This window comes from Camelus dromedarius, chromosome 4 (genome assembly GCF_036321535.1).
Source record: "Camelus dromedarius isolate mCamDro1 chromosome 4, mCamDro1.pat, whole genome shotgun sequence".
Taxonomy (NCBI): Eukaryota; Metazoa; Chordata; class Mammalia; order Artiodactyla; family Camelidae; genus Camelus; species Camelus dromedarius.
In genome coordinates this window covers 18,734,413-18,755,929 of record NC_087439.1, presented here as the reverse complement: position 1 = coordinate 18,755,929, position 21,517 = coordinate 18,734,413, and the positions used below count along the sequence as shown (strand labels likewise).

At 45.3% G+C, this 21,517-nt stretch overlaps 1 protein-coding gene and 1 long non-coding RNA gene across 2 annotated transcripts in view; one reads left to right on the top strand and one right to left on the bottom strand.

Annotated features, from left to right (window-relative positions):
* LOC116152996 (uncharacterized) overlaps positions 1-21,517 on the bottom strand; it is a 153,296-nt gene that overhangs the window by 18,126 nt on the left and 113,653 nt on the right. The window lies entirely within an intron of this gene.
* Positions 15,004-18,789, top strand: CXCR4 (C-X-C motif chemokine receptor 4). The gene is made up of 2 exons (XM_010983946.3): positions 15,004-15,149; positions 17,206-18,789. The coding sequence occupies exons 1-2, from the start codon at positions 15,135-15,137 to the stop codon at positions 18,250-18,252; spliced, it is 1,062 nt and encodes a 353-aa protein (XP_010982248.1). The 5' UTR covers positions 15,004-15,134; the 3' UTR covers positions 18,253-18,789.

Sequence of the window (21,517 nt, the reverse complement as noted above, 5' to 3'; positions counted from 1 at the left end):
TTTCAGGAAGGCTTCCTGGGTTTGGTCCAGGTTGTCTGGGTTCCCATGAGTTCTGTGATGGCAGGTTCCTGGTCGGCCTTGGGTAACCCCATGTCTAGAGCCTGGAACATAGTCAGTGCTCAGTAAATGTCTGGAGAAGAAGGGAGCTGAATGTCAATGGAGAACCTTTTAGCCAGCAAGTGGGACTGGTGATGGACTGTAAAATGAGATGGATTCGAATCAATGCAGAAGGGGGTCCAGAAATAGGCGGATAATACCTCACTTATAGAAAAGCCACCACAGTCTGTGCCGGTGAGAAGTCAATGAGGAGACCTCTGTGAACAGAGCAGTCACCTTTGATGAAGAGGATCAGGAAGGTGCTGTTGGGTAAGTCAGAGGAAGCCAGACTCCAGGAGGTCAGGAGGCTAAGCGGATGGATGATGGTGACCAGAAGGAAGGTGTATTGCCCTTTAAAAAGAAGGGGATTTGAGAAAATCCAAGCCAGGAGAAAGCTGCACACAGCAAACCACTCAGCTCAGTTTTAGAATCTGATTTTGAGAAGCGTATTCCTACTCCTGCAAAGAAAGTTTTCAGGCTTCCCTTTGATAGCAGGGCTTTTCCCCTCTTCTCAAGTTTGAAGCGTTGACTCTTTCTCAACACCTGAAAAGACAGGCTGTGTTTCACCTTAGGAAAATGCAAAATAGTCAGCTGCAGTGAAGAAAAAAATGAACCGTGATCTGAATCACAGATTTCTTTGAAACGCTGTGCTAAAGGGAATTCTGAAAGAACCACTGACTCATTTCAGTCAGTGAGCCAGGGTGAGCATTTAACGTGGTGGCAGGGACCAAGGAAACCACTTCTCTGTAGGGAGCTGATGGTTCTGACTCCCCTTATCTGGATGCCTTTACCAAACAAACTGAGTATCATTTTTCACTTGGGGGCACCTGGTAGGCATTTACAAAAAGAAAGGGGTTCCGAGAAGAAGAACTATAATTACCAACAGCAGAGAGGGCTCGGTTTCTGCTCTCTGATGGTTCATTCACTGGGTTATCCAAATCAAAAAGCCCAATCAGTTGCCTGGGAAAGGCATATGAAGGAGGAACAAAGAGTCCCAAAAAACAGTGGGATTGGGGATATTAAAATATGTCCCTCCCCCATACCCAAGGCTGACGTGTTACTTGTGGGCAGCCATATGTAGCAGATATTCAGTGTCAACTCACACCATTTCAGCAAGATGTTAACTTGGAGGAAATAGCAGGAAAATGAGAGGCTGGAAGAGAGAGGAGGCGTATTCCTATGGACGCCTAGCTGCTAGGTGGCATCTACTCCGACCTAGAGCAGACTAGGTAGGAAAGTATGACTCATGTCTAAGGAAGAGCCCTAAACAGGCTCATGATGGTTCTGCTACTCCCGAGAGGAAGGTCACCCAGAGGTTTTAAGTTTAGAGACCTTAACAGTCCTGTGGGCTGAGATGTCACTGCATGCAAGGCAGCAAGGCCCCACGTAGATGGGGACCCATCACATGATGGGCCTCACTATGGTAGCCCTCCCTCTCTTGGGGCCCATTCGGGAGCAGATCAGAACTTCTAGTGGTATCTCAAACAATCCAAGTCCCAGTGATCTCTGGGATCCACGTGACTGAAAGAAGTCTCTCCTAATGAGACGTTCACTCCTCAGGGACCAGGCAGGAGATGTGGGGGTGACCTGCTGCATCCGAAGCAGGGCTTTGTCACCCACATACTGGAGCAGCCATGAGAAGTGGTGGCTGCCATCTTCCTGCTCACCACTAGCCTCTGGAGAAACCCAGGAAGGCACCCCCTGCTATGGAGTGCAGGAGAGAGCATGGGAACATCAGGCTTCCCTGATCCTACACATGAAGAATGATGTGAGTTTCTGAAGCCCTTGTCCTTCTCCTTCCCCTGCATCCTCAACACAGGCTTCTATCAGCTTCTGGAGAGTGGTATACCCAGCCCAGGACCAGCACAGGGCAGGTGTGTCACATGTTAATGTTGATGGCTGGACACATGGCAAGAGGCAGGCACCACTTTGCCTCATCATCATTTTTATGAGGAAACCAAGGCCCTAAAACATTAGGAACTTGCTCAAAGCCCCTCAGTTCGTGAACCCACATCATTTAGCTCCAGAGCCCCAGCTCTTAAACAAACTGATTCCACACCTTTGCCCAAGGTAGACTGGATGGACGGAGGAACTGGGCGTGTCAGAACCTTCTTAAAGAGCACTTCCCTCCCCTGATTTCAGCAGTACCAGTCTCCTACCATTGGACTAGTGCTTGTTTTATGTTTGCCAATCTCCATTGTGGGTTCAAGGTCACAACTGTTTACCCCTCCTCAAGAGCTCGTCACACCCAGTGTTCCCCGGTTTCGTTTGTACATTGGGGTTCCAACTGTCACTCCTCAGCCGGCACACTGGTTTCACTTCCCTGTGCCATAATTCATCCGTTTTTTAAAATAGGGATCTATCTACAAGGGTGGGTGTGAGAAGTAAGAAAAGGGGCATAAATATAAAACCCACAGGAGGCTCACCATGACACTTCACGCATTAGTGAGCACTTCACAAACAAAAAGCCTTGTAACAAAGTATTCATGTCTTCTCTTAACAGCCGTCAATCTTGACTCCGGCTGACATCAGAATCACCTAGACCATTTTTAAAAAATACAAACACCAAAGGCCCCACCTCAGTCCTGCCAAAGCAGAAACAGCCCAGAGATCTGAATTTTACATAGTAGTAGTAGTACTAATTAACCTACCTAGCGGTCAAACTAGGGGTAGTACTAACTCCCTTACCTAGCTAGTGGTAGTATCTGTTGTGCAGGGTCCTGAGCAGAACTAGATGTTCACCCTTCCAGAAGGTTCTATAAGGGATTCTTTCCAGGATGGGAGGTAGATTTTGAGGACCTGGAAGCTGCCTCTCAAATGACAGCCTTCTTATTTGGTTGCTTCTTGGTTGGCAGGGCCCTGCTGCCAGCGGAGTGGTACCACTGCACAGAGAAATATTCCTTCCAACCTACCCCACTCCAGCTATCTAAGAGCTCTCTCCCTGGCAGCCCCAACAGGGGTGGGCTCCAGGCACCAGAAAAAAACTCTGTTCCCCTTAGGCTGCCTTTTCTCTGCCAAAAAAAAAAGATCACTTTTAACAACCACAAAGTTTCATGAACCACCAGAGGAAAGCTGGTCATACCATTAGTGCCTGTTGATGAACATGCTTAAATATACACACATATCCCCCCAAACAAAATTATAAATTTAAGACATTTTCAAATAAATTTGGTATTTTATTCATCACAACAGTATCCATATGCATTTGAAAAGTTGCAGCGCATTATTTCTTCAGTCTGAAGCAAGATTTGGAACTTGGAAATATTTGGACCCTTTACAATAACTTCCCTGGTAATCCACTGCTCAAAGATTGGGAACCAGCATGTGCCACCCTGTCAGATTCAAAGCCCAGTTGCCTGTCCACCTGTACTCACTTGCTTCTGAACAGTAAATATCCCCCAAAGAATCCCACTGTGGGACAACAGTGTTTGAAAGCAGCCACCAGTGCATAACCAAAGAGCCAGAAAAGTGATCTGAGGCCAAGAAGAAAAGAGAATAGATCTGAAAATAAACTCTGCCTATAGAAAATTATTTTTAAAGCCAACCTTGAGCCAAAAGAACCAAAGTTGGAACCAAAGGTAGACCAGAACACTCAGCAAAGCAACTCCTATAATGGAGTAAAGGTCTGGAAGCAAGCCACTTAAAAGTGACTGTGGCACAATGTACAAATAAAGGCACAAGTTTAGAACAAGTTATTTTCAAAGTTCTGCTAAAAATTATGTTTGCAGTTAAGGGGCCCTGCAATTACTTTAACTTCAGGCGTTTTGGATAGGACTTCCAGCAATGTGCCCAGCCAGGAGGTGAAAGAGTTAGCACACCATAACCTCTTTGCAAGGCTCAGTCAGCTTGGATTCCATTTCTTCTGCAAGGCTTTCCCCGGGCACATTGGTTTGAAATGACTCCTTCCTCTGAACCACTGGGTCCCAGACCTGGTGATTCTGATTCTGCAAGTCTAAGGATGGCGGAGGCCAGCAACTCCTTGTGTTCTGCATAATTCATCTGTGACCATGAAAGTTACAATTATATCTGAGCTGTTATTACCTTAGAGATGTTGAACTCATATTTAAGTTTCTAGGACAGTCTCTTCTTTCCTTCTGCTTTTTCTTCTATAGCTGTTAATATAGTACCCAGCTCTAAATGGTGTTCAATAACCACATATTGATCAGCTTTGATCTGATATAGTGTCCCATCCCAGAAATTCAATTCCATATCATACCCAGTCAGAGGCGTTAGAAGTGTAAGGCTGTAAGAAGGATCTTGAGATCTACATTTTTTTTCTGGTCTGTCAAGTTTTGCCACATCTGATAGTTACCTTGTAAAGACGTACAAGTAGATGAAGTCACCTGGTGACACCAGTAACAGGATATCATCAGACACTTCATGCCACATAAAAGCCCACAAGGCAGGTGCAATCAACACCCAAACTCGGAAAAATAAAAAAGTGAGTTTTCAGACTTTCTCTAAACAATATCACCTCCCCTCCCCAGTAGCCTCTCCCTCACCTCTGTTCATCACACCCTAGCTGAAATTCCAGTCACCCTGACCTCATCCCCACGTCAATGAGCCACCAGATGCTAGCTGGGCCCCCGAGATCTTCTCTATCCATTAGTCTCCTTCCAATTGCCACCACTTTCCACCCAGCCCAGACCTTTACAATCTCCCACCTGAGCTATCCAAATAGGTCTCTGTCTGCTCTCTCCACCTTGGCTTCCTCCTTCCCACCCATCCTACCCTCCACTTGCAGGTTAATTATTCTAAAGCATGGCTCTGACCATATTATCTACCAATTCAAAATCTTCCCAGTTTTCCTATTATTTTAGAGAAAAAAAGTCTAGACCTCAAAGCCTTGCCTATAAAACCATCTATGCTCTAGCCTCCAAGTACCTCTCCAGACAGAATTCCAATCCACATTCCAGTCAAGCTGGCTGATCCCTGTTTGTGGCTCCAGCCTTTTGTTCAGGCTTACTCATTTTGGGCAGAATGTTCTCCTTCCTGCCTAATTCTTTCCAAGTCAAAATCCTACGTATTCTGTATGCCTCTCCTGTGTGAAAGACCTCCTTCTCTACTGGACCTACTTGGCTCACAGTGTCCATCCTGCTCTGGCTTATGTTACAGTTATCTGTGGCCCTGTATTACCTCCCATGCTGGATTTAAGTGTCTTGAGACCAAGGATTGTATGCTATTCATCTAGTATCTACCCCAATGCCTAGCAGAGCTGTGCTCATTGTAGGCCTTCACAACAGTTTGTGAAAAGGAGGAAATAAGGAAGAAGGAAAGGAAAGAAGGAAGAGACGGAGGGAGGGAGGGAGACAGGCGATGAAGAGGCCTCAGAAGTAGAAAAGAAGGAGCTCAGAAGGGGCCAGAGAGAGAGCAGGAAGAGAATCCACTAAGGGAGGAGAAGGCAGATCATAAAAAGAAATAGAAAAATCAAATAAAATGCTGTGTGACAGACCCTGGGCAGGTTGAGAGTGTGTGTTCCAGGTCCACAGGAGAGGACCAAGGAAACCTGCTCGCACCATGAGAGGACTTACACCAACCTTGATTTGATCCCAGTGGCAGACTCTGTCATTCTGTTATCTCCTCCACCTCTCCCAGCAGGGCTGAGGTCTCCAGGTCAAAACTTGGTCTGTGTGATTTAGAAACTATTACCGGCTACCTTCTTACACTCCAGCTAGATTTAATGAAAACATCTTATGTCTCTAATAATTAACTTTTAATTTGTGTTATTCCAGTTTACAATGTAGCCTCATATATGCCCTTTTATGGTCCTCATATCAACGCCACAAGATAAATGGTTAATATAATAGTTATTCCCTGATAGATGTCTGGCACTTTGGAGTATGCAAAGCAACTCATCTGATGAGGTGATCTCATGTGGCGCTCACTCACCTATCCTTAGTCCCTTAAACCCAAGTCACACCCAGGGAAACCTATCTCCTCCCGTTTCCGGGACACAGCCTGCTGCTTTACACTTCATTGTCTTTGTAAATATAGTTCTCCTGGTAGAATTCTTTTTAGTACTTCACAGTCTTCAGCTCCAGAAGCCAGGTCTCATTGCGGGGGCGGGGGGGGTGGTTTCGGGGAACCGGAGTAGCAGCCCCAGAGGGACTTTCTAGAATTCTCCCTTGGGGGCAGGGGGTGTTCCTCACTAGACAGGACCACCTGGCATTCGGTGGCTGCTTCAGCTTCTGTGGAAAATCTGGAAGAGGCCTGAGGACCAGGGAGATTATGGGACCCACAACACTGCCTCTGGCCAGTGAAGAAACAGACAAGTGTGTACACTTCTGCCCCTGGCAAAACAGAAAAAGGAGAGCTCACACAGTAAAACCTACTTCCCTTGCTGTTGAGACAAGAGGAGAACTCTATACTTAGGACAAAGTGGGACAGTAGTGGGTAGGAGAGAAGCCCTGACTTGTATTGGTTTATTTTTGTCAATTTTTTATTCTTGTGGATGCCTCACATGCCCCTTCTTTTAGCCCTTTCTTTTACAGAATTCATTCACAACAGCTCATTCTGTTCACACACGACACAAGGGCCTGGGGCCAGAGACTGCAGACCCCAGGTAAGAAGAGCAGCAGTGCATTCTAAGCGGTTTTCTCTGATTCAAGCAAAGCAGAAAATTTCAAGAGAAAATACAGTGTACAGTTGGAAAAAATATACCTAATCATGTATCATTTTTCAGATTTGGAAAACAACCTATTGTTTCACAGGGCAGACTATAGAAAGTAAGCAAAGTTCAAAACCCTCTAGGCTGGTGGAGAATGGGCAGGGCATTCTATATTCATGCTTTCAAGGACAAGGCTGGAGATTTCTCACAGGACTTATTGGAAAGGAAGGCCAATTAAATGTTTGTGTTTAGCCTAAAAGGGCAAAGGTGGTCTTTACTTACCAGGGACCAGGGAGCCAGTCTGGTGACCCTCAGCACCTGAACTCTTAAATGGAAGTCCTGATATAATTCATGGCAGCGCCCAAGCAAGCCTTCCCCTTAACTGGAACTGAGGCTGGGGCACAGGGAAGACATATGACAAAGAAGAGAGAAAGAAGGAGCTACTAGGACATCCAACAATTCAGAAATGCTGGAGAACGTGGGCTTCTGGGCTGGCTGGTTATGAGGTGGGGTGTGTGTGTGTGTGTGTGTGTGTGTGTGTGTGTGTCAGTGTGGGTGTGACAGAGAGAGTTGGGGGAGGGTCTTTGGTTGAAGGAAGAAGAATAGGTCTTTTTTTTTGTTTGGCAAATTGCCAATGTATAACAACAACCTTAGCACACCCCATATGGGGTGGAATGAAGACAATCAGAAAAAAAATGCCCCTCAATAAAGTAACCAGTTGCCAGAACTATAACCCTGAAGTGAAAATTTACTTGACAGAGAAGAAAAATCCTATCCAGTCACGAGGAGCCTAATTTAAATCAGTTTACGGAGAAGCCTGAATATGGAGCTGGAATGCCCTCCCATTTATCACCAAAGATAAAGCTCTCAGCAATCTGGACATGCATATGGACAGCTGTTAGTGGAAAGGATGCATCCAAGTTGTTCACAGCTGTTCAGAGTGTTGCTACAGAGGTCATTCTCCTCTGCCCCCAAATAAGCAATAAACTATCCACAAGTAAGCATATCTCCGAACCATAAAGGGACAACGAGGCAAACACAGGACATTGGGTGCCTGGGAACCTCTGAGCGGCTGCCCCACCACAGCTCTCAGGAGCAAGCAGGGCTGTACTCGGAAACTAGGACCCAAGTAAACACAGCTCAGAGGATGATGCCACAACCAGGTAACCACAGGGATAAATGAGTGGAAGAACAAGAAAGACAACCTGAAACACACCACTTTGATATTTTTAAATAATTCTGAAAACAACATCTTTCCCTCCATTCAAAAAGAAATTGCTAGGGAAGGGGGAATATCTCAAGTGGTAGAGCATGTGCTTAGCATGCATGAGGTCCTGGGTTCAATCTCTAGTATCTCCTATGAGAGTAAAAAAATAAATAAACCTAATTACCTCCCCCTACCAAAAATTAAATAGATAGATAGATAGATAGATAGATAGATAGATAAACTCCAACACAGAGCCATCCCATTTACAGAGACTCCAGGAAACGCCCTAGCTTTTTGATTGGACGGGATTAGAGGGACAGGTCAGCACGTGCTAAAAAGAAACCCATTTAGGTATGGATCTTCAGACAATTTTTAAAGCATCCATTTTAACCCGGCATCCTCTAATTTACTACCAAGCAAAGATAGGGTTACTCTCTCTCTTGATTAGCTGCTACTTTCCTACATTCTCTTTCCACAACCAGTACATTGGAAAGTCTCAGGAGGCCTTAAGAAGTCCAGCACTAAATCTTTTGAGTCACTTAATCCCCAAATCTTCCATGTTTGGAGATAATTTCCTTTATGCAAAGAAATCCTAACCTGGCCCGATTCCGCTCTCAAACTCGCTAATGGAAAAAAAAGAGGCTTCTCATTGGACTCATCCCTGCGGCTGCAGAAACGAGTGTTTCAGGAAAGGAAGGCAGGTTTTGCTTTGGCCCCAGGATGGTTTTGGCTGCCGCTTTCTTTGGCTGCCTCTCACAGTGTCTCCTTCAGCCGAGCTCTTTCTAAATTAGACCCAGTAGATAGAACATGGGGTGGGGTGGGGCATAAGAAAGAGGGCTGTCCAGTGATCAAGTTCACTCACCAGTGAATGGGCTCTGTTTCCGAGTAACGGGCCACCCACCCCTGGGAGTGTTCAGAGATGAGTCCACTCCGTATGGCTGTAGAAGGAGCAACTTGGAATGTAGACCAAATGGGCTCAAAGACCCTTCCCAACCCTAAATATGAGTCTTCGCAACTACAAGAGGGGGCTTTCAAGGCACGTATGAGAAACTTTATTACTTCTCTTTCCTTCCTCCATCACATGTCTCTCTTCTGCCCCACAAATAGAAGAACATTTCACACTTTATTGAAGGGTCCATTTCCCTTTATCTCACTTCTGTGGGTAATGATGGAGAAAACCATTTGCCTGGTTAATCAAAGCCCTCAATGACAAGAAAGACATTTCAGCAGCTGAGATATGAGCCTTTATCTCTAACAGGTAATGTTTATTGAGCGCTTACTATGTGCCTCATACTGTGTGAAAGACTTTACATGCGTTATCCTATTTAATCCACCCAACAATCCAAAAAGGGAAATGTTATTATTATCTGCATATTACAGCTAAGGAAATAGACTTAGAGATACACTTGCCCAGCTATGTGAGGCCCCTGCAAGTGGAGCGGGGAAAGATGTGTAGCCTCAGCACTCAATTAACTATAAAAGCCAGCTCCAAAGCCCTGCGCTCTGAACCACTAAGCTTCATTGTTCAGCTGGCCATCCTTTTTTCTACCGTCAGTCCTCCTGTTTAAAAAGAAGAGGAAAGGACTGTTCATCTTTCCAAAAGATGTTGTCCTACAAAGCTGAAAGGAATAACATCCCAGCATTCGTGCATCAGGGTAGCCAAAGGCTGAGAGTGATGCAGAAGGGGTTGGGGGGAAATAAAACAGAGCCACATGGAAGTTGAGTTAATTCTCTTCAGGGTCTTAAATATTAACCTGAGTACAGTGGGAGCTACAAGGGAGGATCAGCTTGGGAAATCCAAAGCGACTGAAGCCAGTTCTGCTTATTTACCAGTGTTGCCCTTGCACGTATCTGTTCTATCCTTCCATGTCTCCCAACTCCCAATTTTTCTTTAGATTCCTAGTGCCAGTACCTTAGGCCACTATAAACTGGAAGCTTATAAAGTTTTTGTTGGTTTCCTTATTTGTTTTGAATTAACATTTTAAAGTTGAGAGATTTCACATTTTAAAAACATCAGGATTTTCAGCTTCTCTTTAAAAAATTGGAAGATATGGCCCAAATTCCCACATAGGACAATCAAGGGTAGTGGCTACCCACTTTGGACAGGGCAGGTACCCACCAGTTCTTCAAGGTCCCCACCACTCCCTATTGCCTCATTCATTTACAGTATCTGCAAGATTTTAGAATTTGTCACTTGCACCTTAGACCTATAAGAAGCCCATAAGGCATAATCATGGCTTTGGATTTAGAACATTGCTCATGCAAGAACATTATGTGGGTTCCTCTACACACATAAGCACACGCACGTGCACACGTACACGATTTCTCATCCTATCCTTCTGCTAATATAAAACTCTTGCTGGAATGAGCTCAGCAAGATCTCAAAGCCCATCTGTGTGGGTGATCAGAACATCACATTTCTGGGAGCACCCTGGCTCTGCTATAGATGCAGAGTTCTCTTTAGAAAGTAGACTGTCCACAGGGCTCTAGGTGCTTCCTCTTGTTATATAGTTGCCTGAGGTCACTGCCAATAAATTACTGGTTTAAGGAAAACAATGACAAGTCTTTTCCATGCAGAACAGAGTTTGCTCACTCTATTATTTCCTAAAGTCATGCCCTCTTTCCCAGCTTAACATAATTTTTGAGGCAAGAGCACTGAGTGTGTTTGTTGTTCTCCAGATCCACAAAGCCACATCACACCTGTCACATGAGCCTGGCAAACTCTGAGAGCAACGCATCTTCCTTGCAGTGGAACTAGTCAAGTAATGATCATTGCATTGTAAATTACATGGCTGCATTGTTAAAATGACTTACTTGGTAACTCTAAATTGGCTGTTTGTTTACCAGTCTAGCTTTTCTCTTTATATAGGAAACTTCTTTAACTGTTCTTGACTACTACAAAGCTTTGATGGAAATCACTAATCTCATTTTAGCGAAATCAGACTTTTTAGAAATTCAAGACATGCCTTGGATTTAGGATAAAAATGGTACCTGGAAAACTAGTAATAATTTTTGTATATTAGTATATAACCGCAAGATGGAAGACTTAGGTTTATTTGCCAAAGTCACTTTTCACCTGGAAGTGTTGGAGACAAGGAGTTGGGGAAGGAGGAGTGGGCTGGGTGCAGTGAGGCTGAGGACCATTTCTCCGACCTGACATTGGCTTGGAAATAGTTGACATTTGATAGCATTGTCAGTTTGAGATCTGTAACTGTCTGCTAGAATTACATGGCCCTTGGGAAACAGCCTCCTTTTTTTAATCACTTGGGAAACTATTAACTTTGTCCCTTTGAGCATACCCTACTGCCATCAAGGAAATTTGTACTTTTTTCTCCATCAGAAACAAAAGTGCCAGTTTTCCTTTTAAGCGACAGGGGAGGAGCCAGCGAGGGGTCAGGGGGACCTGGTGCATTCAGAAGGCCTTTAATGCTGCTGCTTCCTGCCATCCACCATCAGGAGGAGGTCTGTCCCTAAGCTTCCCTTCCCCCAACTGGTTTTGAGCATATCTGGGGACAGAGTACAGCTTTCTGTCATACATATACAGATACACACACATACACACACGCTCATACACAAACTAGCCAGCTGCAGAGAGGGCAACAGGAGGTAGCAGAATGCTTGCCACTGTGTCACTGGATTTGTAAGCATCCCCTCCAAACCGTGGCCAAGGCTAGTTATTCGCTGGGCTAAAGCCAGCCTGAGAACCTCGGGACCCTGCCAAGCCCTGACAGCCCCTAAGCCTAGCTCTGTTGCCAGAGCTACACAGGAGAGTCATTAACTCATTAAACAAAGCTTCAGTAAATGATTAGGGAGTTCATCATTTGTTCATCAGTGGGCTAGCTGCATACAGGATATCTGAGCATTCACTTTAAGGAACCTAGAATATTTGGGGGAGAGTAGAAAAGCCATACACTCATTTTAAAATTAAAATGTCACAAGAGGTGCTACTCAAAGCAGTATATAAGTAAATGTCAAATGACATTTCACAGGTGGGAGCTTTCAGAGGATGAATCTCAGCAGTCAGAGAAAGGAGACACTGTGATGTAGTGGGGAGAGTCTGGGCTTTGGAGCCAGACAAACTGAGCATAGACCCTTACTGTGTGATCAAGGCCAAGTTCCTCACCCTCTCTGGACTTCAATTTGATTATCCATGGAGTAGAGGTGGTACTTATCTTGAGGAGGTGTTGAGGGGATTATATGAGGTTGGCTGCACATTACAAGCCTTCAGTAAATGTTTGAGTTTTTTGTTTGTTTTGTTTTGTTTTTAAGAACATCAAAGATTTTTTTTTTTTAAAAAAATCAATATAGGTAGGATTAGCCCAGGGGAAAATGACCCGAAATTATTCTTTGGAAAGAGGAAAGGAGGACTGGTATAGAAAAAGTCATCACATCTATTGAATAGGAAAGGGAAAGGTATGAGAAGGGAGGCATTGTTTCTTTTTTATCATATTGACTTTTTTCTAAATATGAAGATGTTTCATATCTATTTATAGAAAATTTGGAAAGCATAGAAAAATGCAAGGAAGAAAGTAAAAAATCACATATTATTCTGTACCCAGTGAAAACTTCTATAAACATTTTAGTTTTCCTTCCAACTTCCCTTCCTTTTCCTAATTTTAACATTACTGAAATCACACTATATACACAGTTTTGAATCCTGCTTTTTGCACTTAATGTTTTAGAAGCATTTTCCCCTGTCATTAAGAATTCTTCACAAACATCATTTGTATGGCTATATGGAATTCCATGTAGAATTGTACCAACATTTTCTCAACTACTCCACTAACAGTGCACATTTAGGGCTGTTCAGACATTTCACTATTATAAATAATGCCTCCATGAATACCTTTGTGGCAAAATCCTATTTCCTTACGATAAGTTGCTACAGGTGGAATTACTGTTCTAAGTTTCCACTAAATACAGTGTTTTCCACAAAGGATGCCCCAACCCACATTCCCACCAGCCACAGGTGAGAGACAGCTGGTCTTATCAAATCCTGAGGCCCAGTATTATCTTTGAAAAGAAAATTTTTTGCCTAATTTGGAAAGTTAATAGCATTTCATTGTTCTCTCAACTATCTTCTTTCTTGTAGCAGATATACCTAAAAGGATCTAAAGGAATCCTTAGATAAAGGAAAGGAGCTTTGTTTTGTCTGCAATCAACAAATATTTATTGTGCAAATCATTTTACTCTGGATTTACCCTCCTTCCCCTTTTTGGGTGGGCTTGGGAAATTCCGCTTTTCAGGTTTTAGCCATTGTGAAGATAAGAGTTTTGAGGTACAATGCAGCTGACATTCTAGGTCAAAACATATTGATTCTGCCACTACCAAGCATCATGAAAAGTAAGTCATGGAACCTGTCTGAAATTCCCACCCTTCAACGGATAGGATGCCTGTCCTACCTAGTTTATGGAAATGTGAAGATCCTGAAGTTTTATTGCTGATTTAATAAAAGTAAAAGAGCTTTTAAAACTTTTTTTTTAATTCTACATAACGCAATATTATGTTATTTTATCTAGTTACTATTGTGTCCTAAATTGACAGTGTCTGAGAGTCCCACCTCCTGATTCCAATACCAACCTTCAGTAGACAAGGACCTTCACAGACAAACATTAGGGAAGGGGTCCAGACAAAAGAGGAAGGTTATGCCCGCTAGAGAACCGGTTCCCAGCCTACGAACTGTCTCTGGAACACCTCCAGATTGAAAGGTTTTATCTGGATGAAAAGGGGTGGTGCTTAGGGTCCAGTCTGGGCAAGTCCTCTTCTTAGGACCGTCCCAGAGTGAGAGGCTTCTGGGTTCCACGTCGCAACGCAATCACAGTTCTTGCCAGCTGACGCTCACACCTCGGTCCCCGCCCCCCGTCACTCCTGCGGCCACCCCCGCCTGCGGTTGCACTATTTTGTCGGCCCCGCCCCTCATTCTGTCCACAGCCCCACCCAGGCTCCGCGCTAGCGGGAAGTGGCGCGAGACTCGAAAGCACTGTCTGGGCGCCCGCTGCAAACCCTGGCCCGTCTGGGACACTTTTAAACGTCCAGCCCCCACCCCTACTCCACCCCGCCCAACTCTTCAACCTGACTTCTTAGTGATGCCAACGCTGCTCCTCCGCATTGGGTAGGTCGGTGGGTTTGTTTGGCTTGGAACTCCCGGCCAACCCCGTCATTTCATCTCTGCAGGTGTGCTTTTTGTTTCCTCCACTTGGGGGCCTTGTCCTCAGGTTCCCTGTGTTCCCAGCGCCTAGAACAGTGTGTGGCATGCAGTCAGTCCTCACTAAGTATCTGTTGACTAACTGCATCTCTGTAATGAAAACACCCACAGGGTGTTGTGAGAATGAATAGAGTGATTATGTGCAAGTACCTTGTGATCTGTTACAAGAGTATTATTCGCTAAGTTTCTCTTATAACAAAGCACACTTTTGTATTTTTTAAAACTGCTATTCACGAATTGGTTACCTGAAATGCATAACTATGTCTTTACTACCGTCTCCCTCCAGAATTATGCCAAATCATCCTACCTTCTTCTGAAAATATTTCATGATTGTCTACACCTAGCCCTGGTACTATTACTGTGGATGTGCATGTCTAGTTACACACAGTTGTGCTCTGAAGAAAATCTTTACTTATTTCATTTTCTTAATGGATTGCATCTACTGAAAGAACAGGGAATGGAGTCAGATGTTGGACCCACTGCCAGCATTGCCGCCTACTGGTTGGGTTACTCTGGCAAGTCACTTCCCCTCTCTGGGCCTTAGTGTCTCCATGTGTAGTATTCCCAGATCTGGGAATCCATCCACGTGAGCAAGGATGGATGCGCCACAGACAGACGCGTGGGTCGCCCGCGCTTTCCACCTCCCTTTAGGCGAATCCTGCTTTCCCAAGTTGGAGCACGCCTCCGGGATGCTCTACCCAGCTGGACACTCCCAAGGTGATCGCGAGCTAGAGCTAACAGTAGCCGCTGAGGGGCTTCTCAGGATTACCCCCACGGGGGCCTCCTGAGAGCGTACCCTCGGGTCCTCCTCCCCCTCGTCTGCTCCACTCCCCCAACCACCGCCTTTCTCCCCGCCCCGCCCACCCGCGCGGCGCATGCGCCGCCCGCGGAGCGTGTTTTTATAAAAGTCCAGATTCGGCCAAAAACTTCAGTCTGTTGGCCGCGGCAGCAGGTAACAAAGTGACCCCGAAGATTTGAGTGCTCCGGTAGCCCCTGCGGCTGGAGAGCGAGCGGTTACCATGGACGGGTTCCATGTAAGTTCAGTTTCAACTTGCTTTTTCTTAAATGTACAAACACAAGAACTAAGAGCGTAACCCCTCTGCGAGCGGGCAGAAGGGACCAGAATATTGGAGGTGTCTGTGCCCCAGAGAAGGGGCATGGAAAGGAGTTTTCGTGCCCTTGGCTACAGGAGAGGGGATTGGATTGGAATCTTTTTTTCTGTAAATAGAGGAGAAAAGACTGGAAGTACTGTTTCGGTGGCTGCATGTGTCTCCCCCTTGAGTTCTGCCACGCGCGCCAGGCTTGCATGCTATTTGCAAACATAAGAACATTCTATGCACAAGTGCAGAGAAGACGTGCGCGCTGCCCGGGGACTCAGACAGTGGGTCTCCTCCTCGGGGGAGCGGGGGTTTCTTTGGAGAGAACTGCAGGATCTGAATCGGAGGTGGAGGGCGGCGCGCGGAGTTCCCAGAGGGAGACTGCGCCCCTAGTTAACTTAAGGCAAAGGCGCCTGGAGACCCTCTTGGCGTTGGGTGCATGTTCGCTAAACTCTGCTGCCGGCGGAGCCGTGCCAGTGCCCGGGCATTGTAAGCAGAGGGCGGGAAAGGCGGGGGCCCCACGGTGCTGCTAGTCTGGGAGTTCTGCGCGTTGGCCGCAGCAGGGAGGTGCCCGGGAGCAGCCTTACAACTTGGGATATTGAAGGAGAGACCTCGCGGGCGTCGAAAGAGCAGCGAGTGGTCCCTGGGATTCGGGAGTTCAGGATGGTGCAGAGGTCGAAGGAGTATTAATAGTTACGGCGCAGCAGCACCCCGAGGTGCGCGTGGCGGGGACTAGGGGTGGAGTGAGAGGCTGGGAGGGCACCTGAGCTGCCGATAGTTGCGGCGCAGACAGGCAGGTGCAAGTGGAGAAACCGTTTGGCTCTTACCGAGCCTGGTTACGCCATTTAACCGTCGGTGGTTTCCTGGAGCCTTTTGAAAACCCCTTACTAGGGAGGCTTTTCGTTTCACCCAAGCGGCGCGCAATTCAAAGGCTCCCGCGGCGGAGCCGCCCAATCTCCCCTGCACCCTGCGGGACGGAGCCTGGCGTGCGGCGGGGCCAGACTGCTGGAGCCACAGCCGCCAGTGGTGGGCGTGAGCGTGATGCGCAGCGCGGAGGTCAAGAGCTGGACCACCCGGCCCCCAGCGCGCTCTCCGCTTGGAGGCTTCCAGCTGCAGACCTCCCACCCCATTAACTGGATCAGTGGCGGGGTGGGAAGCGACCCGGGAGAGTGAGGAAATGAAACTTGGAGCGAGGGCCACGGGTGCAGACCCCGTGACCTTCCCATCCCATTAAAATGCTGTGCTCCCTAACGTCCCCAAAGGGCCAAGTGATAAACATGGGTACGGCCGAGACACCCGCCCCTGAGGAGCGCCAAGGAGGCGAGGGCGGGGCGGGGGGAGGGGAGGTTTATCCACTTATGACGCCCCTGCCTTCAAGCACCGAAGCCCTCCGCTTAAGATCCCACTACGTGTTGCTTAAGTACAAAATTGTTTGTGTTTAGACAAGAGTGGAGAAAACAATGTTTCATGCCTTAGGAAAATGAGTCTTTGGGACCCCCCCCCCCTCCCCGCAACGCGTGCTTCCCTGTGCTGGCGAATCTTTATAGAGAAAGTTAATCCCACCTCCTCAGAGCACAAGATTCTACCCCTACTCCCACCCCCAACCCCCTACCCCCGACCCGACTGGCCTTTTTGTGTTTTGTTTTGGTTTTTTCCCTCCCAACGTTTTTCTTCCTCTGGTGGGCGGGGCAGAAGAGTTAGCAAAGATGTGACTTTAAAACCGTCAGAATCTCAGCGCCCCTTTGTTTTGAACAAAGAATTTTGTAATTGGTTCTACTAAAGAGGGATACAATGAAGTGACTGTGGAGGAGTCTAGAGTAAGTCCCTTGTGCTCTTACACGGGTACTTTAGTGGGAGCAGAATTTCCTGAAGAAGGATGGGCTGAGTTGGCTTTTGTAAATTGCTTTTTTAAAATCCCAGAAACATTGTTTTAAACTTGGAGGATGCCTGCTGAACTTGAAAGTGAACGTCCATTCCCTTGCCTCTTTTCCAGATACTCTCTTCTGATAATTATACAGAGGATGACTTGGGCTCAGGCGACTATGACTCCATTAAGGAACCCTGCTTCCAGGAGGAAAATGCCCATTTCAACCGTGTCTTTCTGCCCACTGTCTATTCCATCATCTTTTTGACTGGCATAGTGGGTAATGGGTTGGTCATCCTGGTCATGGGCTACCAGAAGAAACTGAGAAGCATGACGGACAAGTACAGACTGCACCTGTCTGTGGCAGACCTCCTCTTTGTCCTCACACTTCCCTTCTGGGCAGTTGATGCCGTGGCAAACTGGTACTTTGGGAAGTTCCTGTGCAAGGCAGTCCATGTCATCTACACGGTCAACCTCTACAGCAGTGTCCTCATCCTGGCCTTCATCAGTCTGGACCGGTACCTGGCTATTGTCCACGCCACCAACAGTCAGAGGCCAAGGAAGCTGTTGGCTGAAAAGGTGGTCTATGTTGGCGTCTGGATACCTGCTCTCCTGTTGACTATTCCTGATTTCATCTTTGCCAACGTCACAGAGGCGGAAGGAAGGTACATCTGTGACCGCTTATACCCCAGTAACTTGTGGATGGTGGTATTCCACTTTCAGCACATCATGGTTGGCCTTATCCTGCCAGGTATTGTCATCCTGTCCTGCTACTGCATTATTATCTCCAAGCTGTCCCACTCCAAGGGCTACCAGAAGCGCAAGGCCCTCAAGACCACAGTTATCCTCATCTTGGCTTTCTTCGCCTGCTGGCTACCCTACTACATTGGAATCAGCATCGACTGCTTCATCCTCTTGGAAATCATCCAGCAAGGATGTGAGTTTGAGAGCATTGTGCACAAGTGGATTTCCATCACTGAGGCCCTAGCCTTTTTCCACTGTTGCCTGAATCCCATCCTCTATGCCTTCCTTGGAGCCAAATTTAAAACCTCTGCCCAGCATGCACTCACCTCTGTGAGCAGAGGGTCTAGCCTCAAGATCCTCTCCAAGGGAAAGCGGGGTGGACATTCTTCTGTTTCAACCGAGTCGGAGTCTTCGAGTTTTCACTCCAGCTAATGTTGATGTAAAAGACTTGTATACATTAAAGGACTTTTTTTTTTAAGTTACACATTTTTTTTCAGATATAAAAGACTGACCAATACTGTACAGTTTTTATTGACTATTGGACTTTTTCTTGTGTTCCTTTAGTTTTTGTGAGGTTTAATTGACTTATTTATATAAATATTTTTTTGTTTCATGTTGATGAGCGTCTAGGCAGGACCTGTGGCCAAGTTCTTAGTTGCTATATGTCTGATTGTAGGACCATAGAAAAGGGAACTGAATATTCCAGAGAGTATAGTGAATCACTTAAGCTAGAAATGATCCTCAGCTGTCTGTGCATAAATAATCTCCATTCCAGTGGAACATTTTCTTTTTCCTGTTCTTAAATTGTGTTGTTACACTATGTGATTTTGCTGTAGAAGATGGCACTTACTACCAAAACCTTAAGTGGTATAGAAATGCTGGTTTTTCAGTTTCCAGGAGTAGATTGATTTCAGAACCTACAGTATACAGTTTGTATGAAATTGTTAATAAAAGTACATGATAAACTTACTTAGTGTTATGTTCTGATTTCTACTGATACTCCTTTGGCTGGCAGAAGTCAAAAATAATGATACATTTATGGCATGTCAGATCCTGCCCTAGGTATTTTAGTTGTAATATTTTACTTAACCCTTATCACAGCTCTATGATAGGCTCCAGTTCTATTATTACTAACATTTTGTAGAGCAAGAACCAAAGTACAGAAAGCCTCAGTGACATGGTCAAAGTGTTATAAGTAAGCACAACCAATATTTCAAACCAGGTAGTGTGACTTCAAAATCTGAAGTCTTAAACCACTCTTAACTCAGAAGTTTAGAAATACCCAGCCAACACCTATTCCTATGAAAGATAATCTTCCTGATAGATAAATATGTGTAAAGAAAAGTCATGCAGTCCCATTTTTTAAATGTTACTACTACTCGCCTTGTATAATCCAGGTCTGTGCCAGCCAGGCACTGTATGCTCTTCCCTTCTAATCCTCTCCATCAAGATGTCGTCACTGTCTTCACAGGTGAGGAAGCTGAGGTTCAGAGACTTGCCATAACTTGCACTTTCAAGGGGACATACCAAGAGCTGACTCCATTCATCCTTCCAGCCCTTACTCTTAATCATTGCCTACTATTGTCCCCCAGAACACCTGGTCATAAGTCAACTGAACTGTTATTGAAAATAAAGCCAAAAGTGAATGTTTTCTTCATAAAATTAACCATGCCAAAAATACCCCTCTTGCAATAACTTCTATGCAAATCCCCAAGCTTATTCTTAATCTATTGCAACATCTAGCACCTCAAGGGTTCAGCCAAGCAGATAAAAAGTTAAATTGGTGCTTTTAGAGTTCAAAAGAAAAGTCCACTGAAGCAAACTGCCCATTACCCATACTTTGCACAAGATTTTGGAGTCTTATGTAACATCACCCGTAGCTATTTACACTACCATTGTGCAAGCCCCAGACTCTTGAGTAAATTTCAGCTCCGGTTTACATTTAAAGATCATTTCTACACAACATTGTAAAATGACTATAACTCAATAAAAAAATGTTTAAAAAAAAAAAAAAAGATCATGTCTAAACTACAGTGACCATACCTATCTCACTTTGCGACCCAAACGGCACTCCGGGCATGGCCTCAAAGATAATAACCAGGATATAATTAAAGGAATATTTGGTCTAGTTTTCATAATTGTTTCTGGCACAGAAAATCAATTTTGGAGGAAAAATTGCAATGTCTTATCTTTCTGAGGCAAATCACATTTGTTGAAGGCAAATTATAGATCCTATGAAGGGAAATAACTTAATTACTTAAAATAGAATCCAATTTGGCTGTACATTTTTGCTGCAGTCTATGGAGTTGGGATAATTCAGAGTGGTATCCCTAGTCCACTTGAGAACACAATTAGATTTTATATAGGAAATTATCTTGAGGTTTCTTGGTTTTCCCTGGGAAGCCTAATTAGATCACCCTTCATTTAAGCATAGTTTTACATGTTCTCTCTCAAAGGCTTAGTCTTAAAGGCATGAGCATTGTAAAAGACTTCACTTGAACTTTCTCTATAAATATTTATTCTTGAGGAGACAATAGAAGAAATCTTTGGAAGGAATTCTTTTTCTTTCTCATCTTGGCTTGAAATCTCATCACCCCAGATTCCTCGCCTCTGCCCTGGAGTCACAACAAAAGGAACTGAGCTGAAACAAAATTCCCAGTGTCACCAGTCTTAATGGATATTTCATTCCCCCTTGGAACAAAGGTGGGATATCTCTTTTTCAAAAGCCTTGGCTCTCTCCCTGCCCTGAAAGCTTCCCCCACCCCCATCATTCTCTGTCCCAACTCTGCCATGTTCCAAGTGGCTCCAAAGCGTTCCCTGTGTGGTGGTTTGTCTGACAATGCTGGGAAACCCAGTCGGCTGGCCAGTCCTTGCATGAAGTAGCTGATTGTTCCCTTTCCTCACCCCTTATGAATGGAGCCCTTGAAGGTCAGTAATGTAGATCCAGTTGCATAATGGAAGCTAAAATATTTAAATTGTATGCATGCTGCCAATAATGGCATAAATACGACATCTGAGTTATTAATAACATTAAGCCTGTAACTGGGGAGAAAAGTGAATGTTTTTACCTTGCAAAGCCTTTGTTTTCCTAAAATGTCACTTGGCAATTCACCTTCCCCTACTTCTCAGCCTCCTTTTGTGGTTATGCCTATATTAAAGTAATAATTCTGGGGTACTCTTTTAACAGGATAATCTACAGGCTTTATCTTATTAATTGAACTAAGTCTCTGTGACTTTCTCCAAGCTTATTGTCAGAAAATAAAGGCACCACAAACAGAACTGAGTAATCATTATTCCCAGGTAATACTGACTTAGTAGGGGCAAGGACCACTGGAGATAAGATTCACGTTACCTTGGAAAATAATCTAGGCAGCCCCAACACTTGGAAATGTGGCACTGCAGCCTGGCCTCATAGGGATTTACCCAGCCCACTTTGAGGAGGTCACCATTTGGCTACCAATGTGGTTTGGCCAGTCAGTGCTGGAGAGGTCCAAAAGTTAGTCGGAGGAATGGCCTAAAAGGAATGTTGAAGCCTTGAGGGCCCATAAAGTTGTGGAAACAAATCCTTTCAAAGCAGTGGTTCTCAGCTGGAGGTGATTCTACCCCCCATTTAGAACATTTAGTAAGGTCTGGAAACATTTTGGGTTATTGTCCTGGGGGCTGGGGGTTGGGAGGATAGCTGAGGTGCTATTGGCAT